This window comes from Eucalyptus grandis, chromosome 6 (genome assembly GCF_016545825.1).
Source record: "Eucalyptus grandis isolate ANBG69807.140 chromosome 6, ASM1654582v1, whole genome shotgun sequence".
Classification (NCBI taxonomy): Eukaryota; Viridiplantae; Streptophyta; class Magnoliopsida; order Myrtales; family Myrtaceae; genus Eucalyptus; species Eucalyptus grandis.
The window spans coordinates 29,778,313-29,793,263 of NC_052617.1; the positions used below are offsets into that span (position 1 = coordinate 29,778,313).

Consider the following 14,951-nt stretch of genomic DNA (forward strand, 5'->3'; position numbering starts at 1 on the left):
TCCTACATGTGAATATGTCAATCGTCATGCTGAACAAAATATATGACATTTTTCTTAACTCTCAAGTCTTTTGAAGAGCACGAAATTTCTCCACAAGTAGAATGAAAAATTATTTGATCGCCGATGCTTTTTAGTTCCTCTCATGTCCCTTCTGCAAAATTCATCTGAAAAACCATAAACCCATAGATTTGTGCCATTGGGAAGGCATGTATCATCTCTCTCGTGACTAATAGATCTTCGCCAAATATTATAAGATTATTGCGGGATGCCCATATGCATCCGGGATTTGACCCTTTAATATCTTTATTCCCTAATGTTTGTACTTGCAGCTCTGAGTTCTCAATGTCAGCAATAGCCAATTCGTGATACTTCAACAGCAAGAAAATCTCCCCTTTGAAGATTGTGGCACAACTGATGGAAGGTTCGACCTTGTGCCTCTTGAATGTGTCCTCGCCGGATGTGCAACATTCGATGATGTCCTCTCGCACATCAACCACCAGAACATATGATTGAGGATCTTTTGGCAAAGACGACAAGAAACAAGAGCATGCGAAGTTTTCCAAAGGTGGGAGCCGGATTTCTCCAAAGAAGCGGGACTCCAAAGGCAGCGGTCATCAGAATCTTGATCTTACACGAACAACCATTTGCGACTTGAAGTGATGCGGAACCTCCTGTTGCGTAAATCGGGAATGATCCTCGTGTGGTGGTGGTCCTCCGAAATGTCGTACAAAGTTTGCCTTTGACCTTTCCATCCATGGCATATTTCCAGCCCAAGGCAAGGTCAATTGCCGGGAGGAGGAGGATGATGGTAGCTCCTTTGCTTTTGTTTTACAACGGCCAAGGCACCCTTTTCCATCTTTTGCAAAATCAAACTACACGGCAGTACCGGTAACGCAATAAAATGCAAAGCAAGTAAACATCCATTTATCTTAGTAAACTGTCTCTCTTTGAATTTCCTAATTAACCCTCATTCATAAAATCCAAGATGAAATTAGCACAGTAGGGTTTTATATCTACCAACACGTCAATGTCAAAGTTCGCATTGCGAATTTAGGGATGTCAACCGTTCAGTTCAGCTCGAGTTTTTAGGAAATCCAAACTAAACCGAACCGAATCACAACCCGAATGGTTTTCGGTTTTTCAAAATTTTCCTTGCATATTGGAACCGAATAGAATAAGAAGTGAGAAAGATGATAGATTTTAAGTTGGGTGTTTAATTTTTATTCAAAATTTCAGTTCAATTTGGTTAACCAAATTGAACTGAAACAGCCCGAATCCAAAAAAATAATAGTTATCTTTTCATTATTTAATGGGAACCAAACCGAATCGGAAATACACGAATTTTTCATTTGGTTTGGTTCGATGTTGATTACGATTTAGTTCTAACACCACCCATTGCTATACAATCACTTTTGTTGTGGGTATCTTAGAGCTTATTAAGTTGATGGAAGCCTCCTCATTGCCATCCGATTCACGGACTAGTGAAATCGGGATAGTCCATCCTCTAACAAATACCCTTGGTGTGTTCTTGAGATAATGACTTGCCGACATCTAATTTGTGACGCATAATGTCTTATATATAGTGCAAAACTAGATTTAAGCTTGATCATATAGACTTAATTTAGGCCTTTTTCATGTAATGGGCAGACTGAAGTTCAAGACCTATTTAAGTTAATTCTCTAGAATAAATTAACCTCAATTTGGCCCGTCCTCCCATGGAAATTTCGCCCACTTGATCCCCTAGTGCTAGCTGAATTTTGTCCTGCTATGTGGGCTTAACCCGTTCACTTTTAAATTCATAATCGCCCATCGCCAGTCCATTGCTAATGCAATTAATAAAAATATAAACTAAATAATAAATGACCCTAAAATTACATCCTATGCAACTTAATTCTAAATTTTTTGTTGTTTTTTATGTAATAAATGAATGAATTTAGATTTCGACAGTGGAATTTGCTTTGCTTACGTCATAAATCGGGAAGTTTCGTGCCGATAGGAATTCCTCCCGCGGGGGCTTGAAAAGGCCCTAAAACGGTTGATGAAAGCCTCGTCCGATCTCCCACTAAAACGTATTTTCGATTTTTACTTCCTTCGGTCGGTTCCTTTTGGATCTACCCTCTCGCCTCTGCGTAATCTCGCGCGACGAGAACCCTGACCTGATCGGCGGCGGCGGCGGCGGCGGCGGCCTTCGATCTCCGACCTCGACGCGCCTTTTTTTGCCCATCCGCATTGATCGGAGCCCGAAGGATGCTGAGCCCTCTCGCGAACTGGAGGGAGAGCTTGGAGAAGATCGCCCTCGCCGTGCACGACGGCGGCGACGACGACGACGACGACGGGGAGGGGCTCGAGATCTACCGCCGGAGCAACGGGGACGCTTCCTCCGTCTCCGATCGGAGGAACTCGCACGGCCTCGCGCATTCCCCGTCCTCTCGCGGTCCCCGGTGGCCAACGGATACGGCTCCGCTCACGATTCGGAGGTGCGCTTTTCGATTGGGCTGGCGTTTTCACGAAATCTGATGTGCGTTTGCCTGTGGAGCCGTTGCTTCAGCTCGTTGCGTCTTCTCTGTTATGTTCAATTTTGGGTTGAATAGATGAGTCTCGCTCCTGAACTGCGGTCGAGGGAAAATTGTTTTGTCTAGGCAAGATTCGATTGACTTGTGGTGGCTAATATTGTTGCTCAATTGATGAGATGCGACATTGGAATCTACTTGCCGACTTTGAAGACGCATACCCTTTTTATTGGTAGGCATGCGTGCTTAAGGTTCTGAGAGATTTAAATCTAAATTACCGTCGTCTGCATTGCAAAAATTCGAGCTTGTCTTCCAAATGCAAAATCAAAAGGAGTTCATTGCTCGACATTGTGACTTTTCGCAGTTGGATTAGAGTTACGGCATGAAGACCCCCAGTTTTGAAGCTTGAATAAATTGCTTCATCTTTAAGCATTTGAAGCCTGAATAAATTACTTCATCATTAACCTTTAAGCACAAATAAGTGGTTGTGGTTCCTTGCGGTGAACTCTTAAAGATAGCATTTGACTTTTGGTGCTGCTGAATGTTGTATGTACTTGTAAGGCATCCCATCTTAGGCACTCTGCAACTCTACACCGTCTACTCTAGGGTGTCAGGACGTGTAATTTTTGTCCCCCGGGTTTAAAGTGATGTTTCCCTTTGATCCTGTCAATATGCACAACTTTTCCTGCTTCACAAACTGATGCCTTTGGACGCAATCAGAGCGAAGCAGATACATTGAAAAATAGATGCTCAGAATATATGTCTTAAGCATGGTCTTTCTTTACTGTTTTCTTTTCGGTAATTTCATTTGTGAGGATTGCTTAGTCCAATCACAATTGTTATTCTTATCTGGTAGATTGAGCAATACGAAGCAGAAATCAAAAGGCTACAAGAATCAGAAGCTGAAATAAAGGCCCTATCAGTAAATTATGCAGCTTTGCTAAAGGAAAAAGAGGTAAATTGATGGATGATTTGCTGCTCTTATTATGATAATTGATGCACGAGACTCGCATCGTTGGAATCAGTGCTTTAAAGTTATCAAAAGCTATCCATTTGGTTTAATGGCTTGACATCTGGGGTAGTTTCATTCTTCGTACCGCTAGATATGTACTCCTGATGCAATTTATTTCATGAGATGCAGGTTATTGTGTTCTTTAGTAGCTTGGACCTGAACTTATGTATAGTTGATGTCCTGAAACTTGCAGATGTGATTGATCCCTCATAAAGATTTTATAGTCCCTGGAAGTTGTTCAATTGTCTTTTCTTTCTCCCCAGTGAACCTAGTCCATTCCTAAAAAATTACATTCCTGGATCTCATCTGGATGCGCTTTCATAATTTTTTTGTCCTTTGCTCTTCCTTTTAAATATTCAAAACTGATTAGTTTTCAAAATATCTTCATTTCAGTCTGATCTTTGTTTATCCTACTTAAGAAGAATATGACCGGTGGCACACATGTGCAATGAACATTCTATGATTGAGCTACTTGTCATGACTCCTTGTCTGTTGTGATGGATTCACTGTCTTATTGATCAGTCGTTATTTTTTCCAAGTTTGCAAAATATGTACTCACTCATTTACAACTTTTTTCTTGTCAAGCAGGATCATATTTCTAGACTGAACAAAGAAAATGGAGCATTGAAGCAGAATCTGGATGCAACTGTCAATGGTATTAGAAATGAAAGCATGAGAGCATCTATAAATAGCACAAATGCACTCAAGGTAGGTCATTGAATGTAGGTTGGTTTGGAAAAGGACGTATATTGTCAGAAAACTTTTCTGCTTTTATTTAACAATGAATCATTTGGTTGAATGTTCTTGGGAATGGTTGGTACATTCATTCTGACTTTTCTACTATATTTGCATTGCTTTTAACTGGCACAAGTGGTGACTTGAAAGCTTGGTTCTTTGCTCACTTTCAGACCCTTCACGTCACATTATTCTGTTACATCAGAAAGTCTAGCTGTATCAATATTTTACGCTCTTGCTCATGTTTATAGACGTGTTCTAATCATAATTCAGCAGATGCTGATCAGAATGACTCAAGGGTGCATTCAGGCATTTGGTCACTAACAATTGTTAGAGATATGAAACAGTGACACAAGGAAAGAGAACTCATAAATATGCCAGATATCTTTTTTTATTTGCCTAGTTGTGCCATGGCATCTATTTTATAATATTGCGAGGTTTCCAGTTGTCTGAAGACTGGTCTCTGAACTGTAAAAGATGCGGAAAAACAACCTTGGTACTGTTAGTATTTTGTCATCTGTCCTATGAGGAAAGTCATATAGAGAACACATTTATGAGATGACATTTGAACTGCTTGACAATGACAGAGGACTAGAAATGAGAGCTGGACTAATAAAAGCTAAATTATTTGGCTTCCATGTCATCCTTTTCTGACCAATGGGAATTTGGTATTGTTCTGCTATATTATCGTTTGGCATAGATGTTTTATACATCTATAGAAATTACAGATTATTTTGCCTGAAGAATATAAAACTTAAGATGGCAATGTGCCTGAATATTCTTCGCAATGTTTAGGAGGGTAATGGCCAATCACCAAACCAGCAACACAAACTTGCATCGCAATTGAAAACACGTTCCAGTGTAAATCATGGACAGAATGGTACTATCTCAAGACTGGACATTGCTGGCAATGGAACTAGGCATGCTGGAGAACACGACGGTTTTTGGGCAAAAGAAAAGGTAATGGCACTTTGTGTTCAATCCTCCTTTTGTTATGTGGATGCTAGCATTTCGTATAATGCATGGTGGAGGTAGAAGTTTTTTCTTAATTAGTCTATGTCTTGTCACTCAAAGATGATCTTAAATACATACGCTTGACAAATATCTATGAATGCCCTTTAGGAGCTTGCAGATTTGCTAGAAGAAAAAAACCGGTCCCTTGCAGCACTACAAGCTACTCACCAGTTACAAATTGGAGAACTCAGGACAGAACTGGGGAAGGAACGCAAAAGATTAGCAACTGTAGACATTGAATTGCAAGGTTTATTCCAACCCTTGCGATTATTATGCATTGTGAATTAGAGTGAATGTGATTTTTTTGGGCTTTCATATATTGATCTCATTTTCAGAGGAACGCAAGTTGAATGAAGCATTTCAGACCAAACTTCAGTCACTGAAGGATGAGAAGGATAAAGTAAGTGCTTTAGGTTTTGTTTTGATTTCCTAGTATGCCTTATGGTTATGCATCACCATTCTTTGTTTGTAAGGATTACCTTACCTGTTTATTTTGTTCACATAATCGCTTTTCAGAATGTCTAGTTAGGTTATTGTAGTTCTAAAATCATGTCAATTAGGTCTATCTTCAAATATACCTGAAAAACTAGCTGGCCTTGCACTTTACCTAGAGTGATGTGACACTTTTTCCACATGCCAGCAGCTACGTGGGCTACTTCACGTGAAGTTTCCACTCTCAAAGTACAACAAACTAACCAAATGAAGATTTGTAAAGTAGAATGATTTGGAAAAAAGGAAGCCCCAAATTCGATGACCAAAAATTTGTAGCAGCTACTTCTCTGGCCAAAATACCTTCTCTTTTTATTACAGCTCAAGTGAACACTGATGTCAAAGTAATTATCTTTGGTACTGGTCATTTTCTTTTCCTGACTTGGTGGAGCTAACTCAGATGTCTTCTGTTTTCTATTTTTTCCTATTGGCAGATTTTCATGGAGATGAATAAAGTGCGCAACGAATTGAATGAGAAATTATTAGAAATAAAAGATTGCAAAATGGATTGGACAGGCATGAGAACAAGGATGTTGATGGGACTTTTGAGAGACTGAAAAGAGTGATTGCCTCCCTGGAGAAGGAAAATATTGACCTCAAGGTTGTGATCTGCTGTTAGTGTCTATAATGCTTTTCCCCCCAATTTTCACATGTTAATTACATTTTTGGTTATTTCTTCACTGTCAAACTGTGTGGTTAATGATTTTTGTAGGCGGAGAAAAGTGAACTTGAGGTTGTTTTGAGGACGACCAGGAACTCTTCAACTATCAAAGGAGCCCAAAGTAGTGTAAATGAGGTGATCTTTTTTTTTTTTAATAAATTTATAAATACCTATGGCACTAGTAATGATGACATTATGATAGATTTTACATTTTATAATCTTTCTGTGCTACTTTTTCTAAGCAAAGATACTTGTACAGGATGTAGTTCCCTTTGGAAGTTCTCGTGAAAGAGACGAATTAAAGCAGTCCCTGCAAAAATTGGAGAATGATTTGAAGGAAACATGGAAAGAGAGGGACAAAGCATTGCGAGAATTGAGCCGGCTTAAACAACACTTGTTGGATAAGGTTACTTGTTCATTGTTTTTATTTGCTTTTGGCAGAATAAATTGTCATTTAATCAGATGTTGGTAGAATAGTGGTCAATAAATCAATCATGCTAAATTAGTTTTGACATTCGGATGAGTTATTTGCTGATTGCTGAATATGCTGGCGGCCCCGTATGCTTTTTTCATCTTAGACATTTAATTATTTGTGAGAAATATCTTGCAAGTAACGAGTGAAAGTAGTAGGCCTCACTTTACTTTGATCAGGTTATTGATGGTTCGCCTCAATGCTAACACAAATATGAGGAGAAAAAGAGAAGGAAAATAAAAATAGAGGTTCCGATTGTGTCGAGCATAATGTTTTAATTTTCATCTTCTAGTCTTCTATTTATGCATTTTCTCTCCAATTATCTGTTCTGCACATTTTTTAATAGCCTAAAAAATCTTCTCTCTACAATAACAATAGAAACTACACCTTTTTCCCCCGTAAGAGGATTAATCACATAAGTGCAGCTACTTTATCATTTTATATTAAGTGGCATGTCCCCTTGAAGATCCATAATTTTCAGGTTCTCATTAGAAAATATGATTGTTTTTTCTTAGGCCTTCACTATGCCCTTTAACCATTAGGTCATTTCTTCTCAATTGAGCTTCTTTAACTATGGACAACCAATAATTTTAAATTGTGACTGGTATCTTGTAATATCTAGGATTTATTGCCCTGGTTTTCCAATTTTTTTATATTTGGCCTTTTCTTTTTCTTTTTCTGCTTACATTTAGCATTAGTGGGAAGGTTCATCATTGTCGAGTATCGTTTCTCTCTTTTTCTACAGTTATGCCTGGTCCAATCATTGTCGTAAATGTTGCAGAAGTGTGCCCATCAGTCATTGCGGAACTTTGCACCACTTTCTACACCAATGCGATTGAGTGAATGTAATTAGTTTTTTAAATATGACTCAGAGTTCTTTGTTCGTATCTATTTTCGTGCACAGAGATTCCTTTTCTTTCCTTGTTGCTTTAATTTTGGCTAAGGTTTATATAATCATGCCCCCAAGTACTTTAGCAACCTGTCTGCACGGATGAGAACGCTTAATCTGCTCTAAGAATCACATCTTATTGCTGCTTCTGCTAGACTTAGGGAATATCGCTTATTACATTATAAGTGAATTTAATTTACAATTTTTGCTGTCAAAGTTGAGATTATTTTTCATGCTGCAATTCATATAGGAATCTGAAGAATCAGAAAAGATGGATGAGGACAGAAAAGTAATTGAAGAATTGCGAGAGACCAATGTGGCTCAGAAAACTCAGATTATGCACCTTGAGAAAGCTCTTAACCAAGCAATAGCAAATCAGGATGAGTTGCGGATGAATAGTAGCAATGAAACTCAAAAGCAGAAGGAGATCATTGAAGACTTGAATAAAAAAATTGCAAATTACATGAGCATTGTAGATGGCAAGAACATAGAGCTGCTGAATCTTCAGACTGCCCTTGGTCAGTATTATGCGGAAATTGAAGAGAAGGTAAATGGAATGCGGCATTATCATGAAACGATCAGGTTTTTGTGCTTCAGAGAAGGGTTCTTATTCATAATATTGCTGTTTTATATCTTTTTTCTACTTAGGAACGTTTAGCAAGAGATCTGGCTTTGGCAAGAGAAGAATGTGCAAGATTCTCGGAGCTTTTGAATGTAATTTCTCTCTCCCTTTCATCATTAAGATTGATCTTACAGACAAACTTCTATTAATTTGCACAGCCTTTCTCATAACAGCAATCATGGTTTTTATGCACTTGTTAGTTCTTATAAAGACTGCATGTTTGAAAGCCCAAAAGTACAGAAGTCTCTTCTTCGCATGATGTTCTTATTTTGATGTCCTTGCAGTTGTTGATAGGAAACAGTGAGATTTAATGAAAATTGATGTTCTCAATTAAAGTATATGTTACTTGGGTGACAAGTGTACTTTCTTATCGAGCAAGTTATATGGGAGCTCATACATATACTAAAATAAATTTCAAATGTTTGTGCTTGTTTGCTACAGGGTTTGTACTCGTACTTCATTAGTTTCTTATTTCCTAAAATGAGTCTACTGATTAGTCCACTTGTTACAGAATGCAAACAAGTTGGTGGAGGTGTCCGGAAGGGAGAAGGAAGAAATTTTGGACAAACTCTCTCAAGTTGAAAGGGCGCTGATTGAAGGGAATAACAGAGTAGACAAACTTGAGGAAGATAATGCAAAATTGCGGCGTGCACTTGAGCAGAGCATGACCCAACTTAATAGAATGTCCATGGATTCAGATTATCTAGTTGACAGGTTGGCTGGCTGTGATTATGCTGTTGAACTCTTTGTTTCTCTGATAGTTTACTCATTTCAAGTATCTGCGGCTGAAATTGGGACATTTCTTTGTTTAATTCTGCACACTAACACGAGTATATCCTGCTTTGTAATGGATGGCTCATGTCCAATGGTCCTAATATTGCTATTATTATGGAAATGGATATTCATGTAGAGAGAATTCAGGAGAGGCTTATTGAGACTTTACTCCATACATTTAATTGGAGTTTGTCTTTAAGTTCAATATTTCTGCTAGCAAAGAAGAATCATGCATGCCTGCGGTAATGTGTTAATACTCCAACGTTCTTAAACCCAATTGCTGAAGCAGATGGCTTGGTGTTGATTAGTATCTATAGGCTAGATGAAAAATTTGATGCTGGTGTTCTATGAAAAATCTGCATTGAAATCTTTTGCATGGAGATAGCAAAGTATTTGATGACTTGTTACCTCTTTGAACTTTGAATAGTACTAAGTTGTCGTCTAATGCTGTTTCTAATGATGTGGGTGACATCCACAGGCGTATTGTGATCAAATTGCTTGTGACTTATTTCCGGAGAAATCACAGCAAAGAGGTAAGATGACTCCTTTACACATCTTGATTTTGCACTTCATATGCATTACCTTGAGAAAGGTCAGTTTAGGTATCTGGGGCCTGTAATATGCTGAGAGCAATGCTCACTAATAGAGTTAACTAAGTCTGGAAAATTTGAAGCTGGGTATTGCTAGCTTCATCCTGTTGCATAGAGTTGCTGCATCGTAGATATGATTCTCAATTGGTACCTTTTGATTGATTTTATATTTTTGTCATCTTCTCTGGAGATTTTCAGGTTCTGGATCTTATGGTACGCATGCTTGGATTTTCAGATGAAGACAAACAGAGGATTGGTGCTGCACAACAAGGAGCTGGTAAAGGTGTAGTTCGGGGTGTCCTGGGTATTCCTGGCCGTCTAGTAGGAGGTATCTTGGGAGGAAGTTCGGTTGAAACGCATGCTAACATGGCATCTGACAATCAGGTTAGTGTTTCATTTTTGAGATTTAAATTTACGCTGGGTAAATTAACTCTCTCTCTCTCTCTCGATAGAATTTCCAATCCAAAAACTTCACTATTAAGTGAGGAGAGATTGTATGTATATATGGCCAAAACAAACCCCATGGATAAGCATGTGGAGTAATTTAATTACTCATCATCCCAAAAACTGATTAAGAGTTAATACTTGATTTTGACCAGACCGGTCAACTAGTTGAGCATGGTCAAACTTGGGGAATGGTTTTTTCTCAGTTCAACCAGTTGAAGTAGCAGATCTGGTTCTGATCTAAAAACACTCTTTTGCATGTACGAAATTGCCAAATTTGCATCTAAAACTTGCATTTGTCTGGTTTGGTTCTCAGTTCAACCAGTCGGAAGTAGCAGATCTGGTTCTGATCCAAAAACACTCTTTTCTGCATGTATGGAATTGCCGCATTTGCATCTAAAACTTGCATTTGCTCCATCTTAAAACGATTTTTTCCACAAACGATTGTTTCTCGCTCTCTGCCTTGCTGCCTGAATTGCCAGGCTGATTTAGTTTCCATTAATGCTTTTCCGATACATCTCTCACATCGTCTGTCAGTCCTTTAGCTCTTGAATTTTAGATTGCTCGAGCCTCATTCCTTAATGTTTCAGTGCGCCCAAAAAATGCAGTCTTCTTTGCCCCCTGAAGGGTGTTGATTGATTCATGTCATTTTTCTTCACGATGCCATTTTAAGTGGGTAAATTATCAACCTAATGCTATTTCCGGCATTCCTTGTCAGTCCATTGCCGATCTTTGGGTTGATTTTCTTCTCAAAGAGTCTGATGAAAGGGAGAGAAGGGACCGTGACGCATCCACGACCAACTCTGCAGTTGATACTAGTGGAAAAAGTCCAGATGCAGTTGGCACTACTCCACGTTTACCAGATAACAGAACATCTGCAGCGGCTGGAGCCCCACCCAGTTTCTCAAGATTTAGCCCATCCATGAGCCAAGGCTCCAGTGCCCTGCCATTTCAGGGGAATACACGACCACCCGAACGCTACGGGTCTGAGTTCTCCACAGTTTCTCTATACAACTCGGATAGTACATCATGGACTTCTAGACCTTTTGCCGGATAAATCAATGCCGAATCATGTAATTAACCAAGTATAGGAAATTCTGCTGTGTAATCTGCGCTGCTTTTGTCATACCGCCCTATTGCGATTCGTTTGAATACAAGATTGTTCGCCCCCGATTTTTGTGACATCAATGTGAATAATAAGAATGCACATCAGTGCTGATTTGCCATTGCAAACTTCAAAAGCCGGTTGCACATGTATATGTGCGCAAGAGATTTTCTGTGACCTCTCATGTGATTTTTCATCTCAAGAAAAAGACGGCATTTTGTGAACACGGTGAATATGCTTTCGATGGAATGGCTCTCTGCATCTCGCTTATAGTGTGTTTGATAACATTTTTATTTTGAGGAATAATTTCTCAAAAAAAAATCTTTTTTATATCTATTTTCTGGAATAATTTTAAGTAAAAGAACGTGTTTAATAATTGTATAAAATTTTTATTTTTGGAATAGAAAAAAAATAAGATTGCATTTGATACGATCTATAATTTTTTTTTATAACATATAATTTCTTTTAATTTTTTAATAATTTTTTTTAGATTTTTTTTTCCCTCTCTTATTCTTCTTGCTCCCCGGCATTCGGGGTATGGCAGCATGTGACCAGCAGTGGCAGACGATGGGGAAGGGTGGGTGACAAAGAAGAAGAAGAAGAAAAGAAAAGAAAGAAAATAAAATTGTTCCTGAAAAAAAAATGCTACTTTTTTATACCTTATATATGTTTTAAATCTATTCCCGATTATTTTTCTATTTTGGAGAGTTGAAAAATTAGTTGACGTTATCAAATGAATTTTTGTTATTTTTTGTTTTGGATAATAAAAGAGTATAGAAATTGAAGTGTTACTATGCGCAGCTTTAGATGCTTTGCCCTGTTTCCTAGCGTGAAAAGGAAAGCAAATGTAATGAGAACCCAGGATAAATTATGATAGGTTTCTATGCGTAAACATGAAAAGGAAAGCAAATGTAATGAAGGACTCAAAATAAATTAAGATATGTTTCTATGCGCATGCACGTTTGTATGAGCACCTAGAAGAGAAGGTATTTTCCATGCGCACGCTTGTCTTGAAACAATGAATGATATTAATAAATCGTAAATTAATATTTTTAATGAGAATTCATTATGAGCAATTTTTTTATTATTCATTTATTTATGAATTTGAATCAAATTAATTTGATAGAAATTAACAAACCTTTAAAACCACCCCCAAACTCTTCACGTTCTTTTGACCTAAAAAGAAAAACTCTTCAAGTCTTCATATTCTCACGTTTTTCTTCTTCTGCTTTTCATCTTCTCCGTTCTTTGTCCTCTCTCACTTGGAGCACGGAAATTTTCTATTAATGGAACACGAATTGAAACACAACAAGAAACCCCTACCTTCGTTTCTTCACATCTTCTTCTTTTGTTTTCCGTCTTCGTTTCTTTCCAACGAAGAAGACAAATCTTGAGTAAAGCCACATTTTCGTTATTGAAACATTCGTGTGTAACACGAGAGCCTCGATTCTTCATTATCTTTTCCTAGGTTCGCCATACACTTTGATTCACACTCCCGTTCAACCAAGGTCAGTTTCGTTCAAATTGAGAGAGAGAGAGAGAGGAGAGGGAGGGCACGTACCTTTGGAACTCAAGGAGACAGGGATCTTGCACCATCAATAGAGAATTTGGGTTCTCCAAACAAGAGGGGACAAAGAACATAAAAGATGAAGAGCAGAAGAAGAAGAACGTGAAGAGTTTGGGAGTTTTGTTTTTAGGGTTTGTTAATTTCTATATATAATTTTTTTGGACAAAATTGCCCATATTCCGGCCACCGGAAATGTCACGCGCTCACCGGCCGATGAACATTTTGGCTAGCCGGCGAGTTCAAGTCATTATTTGAGACTTGTTAGTCATTTCGGGTCATTATATGGAACAATGGTCACTTCGGATCTTTATTTGAGAAAGTATGCTCACTTTGTGTCCTTATTTGAGATTTTTTCATATAACCGATGGGTCTATCCATAAAGTTAAATACGATTTTCTCTTTTGGCTAATAACCATAATTTATAAAGGCCAACAAAGTGAAGGATGTTAACTTCGATTATGAAATTTGGCCAGAAGTACTTTAATCTTGGAAAGAATTGTGGTGCTCTATGTTATAATAGTCTATAATTTCTTATATAAACGTTCTTTTCCCCTTTCATTATGGTAAAACTTGTAAATCCTCCTATAACTTTATTACTATACTAGTTAGGATGTATGTGCCATGCATGGGATTGGGTGTGTTTGATTCAGCATTTCCAAGAAGTTTTCAACCTCCAAAGTCCCTTGAAGAAACGGTTCAACTATTTTGGAGTTTTCACTTGAAAGCCAGCGTTGGGAAATTGAAAGTCCAATGCTACTAGGAACTAACTTTCAGCTTTCGGCATTTGAACAAATAGTGGCCTCTTTTTTTTTTCTTTCCAAAATTGTCCTCATCAATTCTTCAATTTTTCGATGTTATCCCACATTATTTTCTTTATAAAAGAAAAGGTTAAACCCTTTGTCAGTCTGGTGAAGGACTATAACTGTCGGCGAGCCAGATTTGATGCCAACAACTATCGATCGAGGTTGCCCAAGGTCAAGGACATCAGGCAAGGGTCACACAACCCCCGACAAGGGGCCATTGGAAATCGCACAACCTTGAGCAACCTAGGTGGCACATGACACTTGCCAAAGGTAGCCCAATGTCGAGCAACCTTGATCAACATCCACCAGCGCTAAATCTAGCTTGCCAGTGGCCATGGCTCCTAGGGTTTGGTCTTTTTTTACAAAAAATTATATATATTTGATTTTTTTTTTCAATTTTAAACAAATAAAATTTAATAAACTAATATTAAGCACCAAAGGGTTTTTAAAAAAAAATGTTTTCTACCAAATGGCATTTCTCTCGAAATTGTTTCTTAAAGTGTAGTTTACCAAAAGGTCTTTACATCTACCCAAAACCCTTTAGGCTAAACTACTTTGCATTTGTCTAATAGGCTTTTAAAATGCTAAACCAAATGCACCTTTAATCAAATTACAATGTGCAAAATCAAAAGTTGGTATGAGCGATTTCACTAGAAATTTGTTTTCTCTCTACGTAATTTTCATATGAGTCCAAATGAACTACAATCACATAGAGACGTAGTTATTCTTCTAATTGTGACAATTGGGAAAAACAAACTTCTTTTAACATAAAGAAATTTTAACGTTATGAAGTCCTCTTTACATTTCCATTATAATGTATAAAATCAGTGTATATTATTGATAAAAAGAATAACATATCCTCATTTTTGTTTTTCCCATTGGAGTAATGACTAATTTATAAGTAACTAAACTTGTTAATGTCCATGGACTCAGATTATCTAGTTGACAGGTTGGCTGGCTGTGATTATGCTGTCGAACTTTTTGTTTCTCTCATAGTTTACTAATTTTAAGTATCTGCTGCTGAAATTGGGACATTTCTTTGTTTAATTCTGCTGGCTAAAACGAGTTAATCCTGCTTTATAGTGGATGGCTCATTCCAGTGGTCCTAATATTGCTATTCTTATGGAAATGGATATTCACATAGAGAGAATTCAGGAGAGGCTTATTGAGAACTTATACATTTAATCGGAGTTTATCTTTAAGTTCAATATTTCTGCTAGCAAAGAAGGATCATGCGTGCCTGCATTAATGTGTCAATACTCCA

At 37.8% G+C, this 14,951-nt stretch overlaps 1 protein-coding gene across 1 annotated transcript; it reads left to right on the plus strand.

Annotated features, from left to right (window-relative positions):
- The first annotated feature begins 2,048 nt into the window (after positions 1-2,048).
- LOC104442137 (golgin candidate 3) lies at positions 2,049-11,445 on the plus strand. The gene is given in 17 exon segments (XM_039315664.1): positions 2,049-2,418; positions 2,421-2,477; positions 3,367-3,465; positions 4,111-4,230; positions 5,053-5,217; positions 5,380-5,518; positions 5,607-5,671; positions 6,195-6,249; positions 6,252-6,361; positions 6,473-6,556; positions 6,681-6,827; positions 8,033-8,329; positions 8,431-8,496; positions 8,916-9,118; positions 9,657-9,711; positions 9,967-10,152; positions 10,931-11,445. Coding segments are annotated over 17 exon segments (2,358 nt in total). The 5' UTR covers positions 2,049-2,247; the 3' UTR covers positions 11,270-11,445.
- The last annotated feature ends 3,506 nt before the right edge of the window (positions 11,446-14,951 follow it).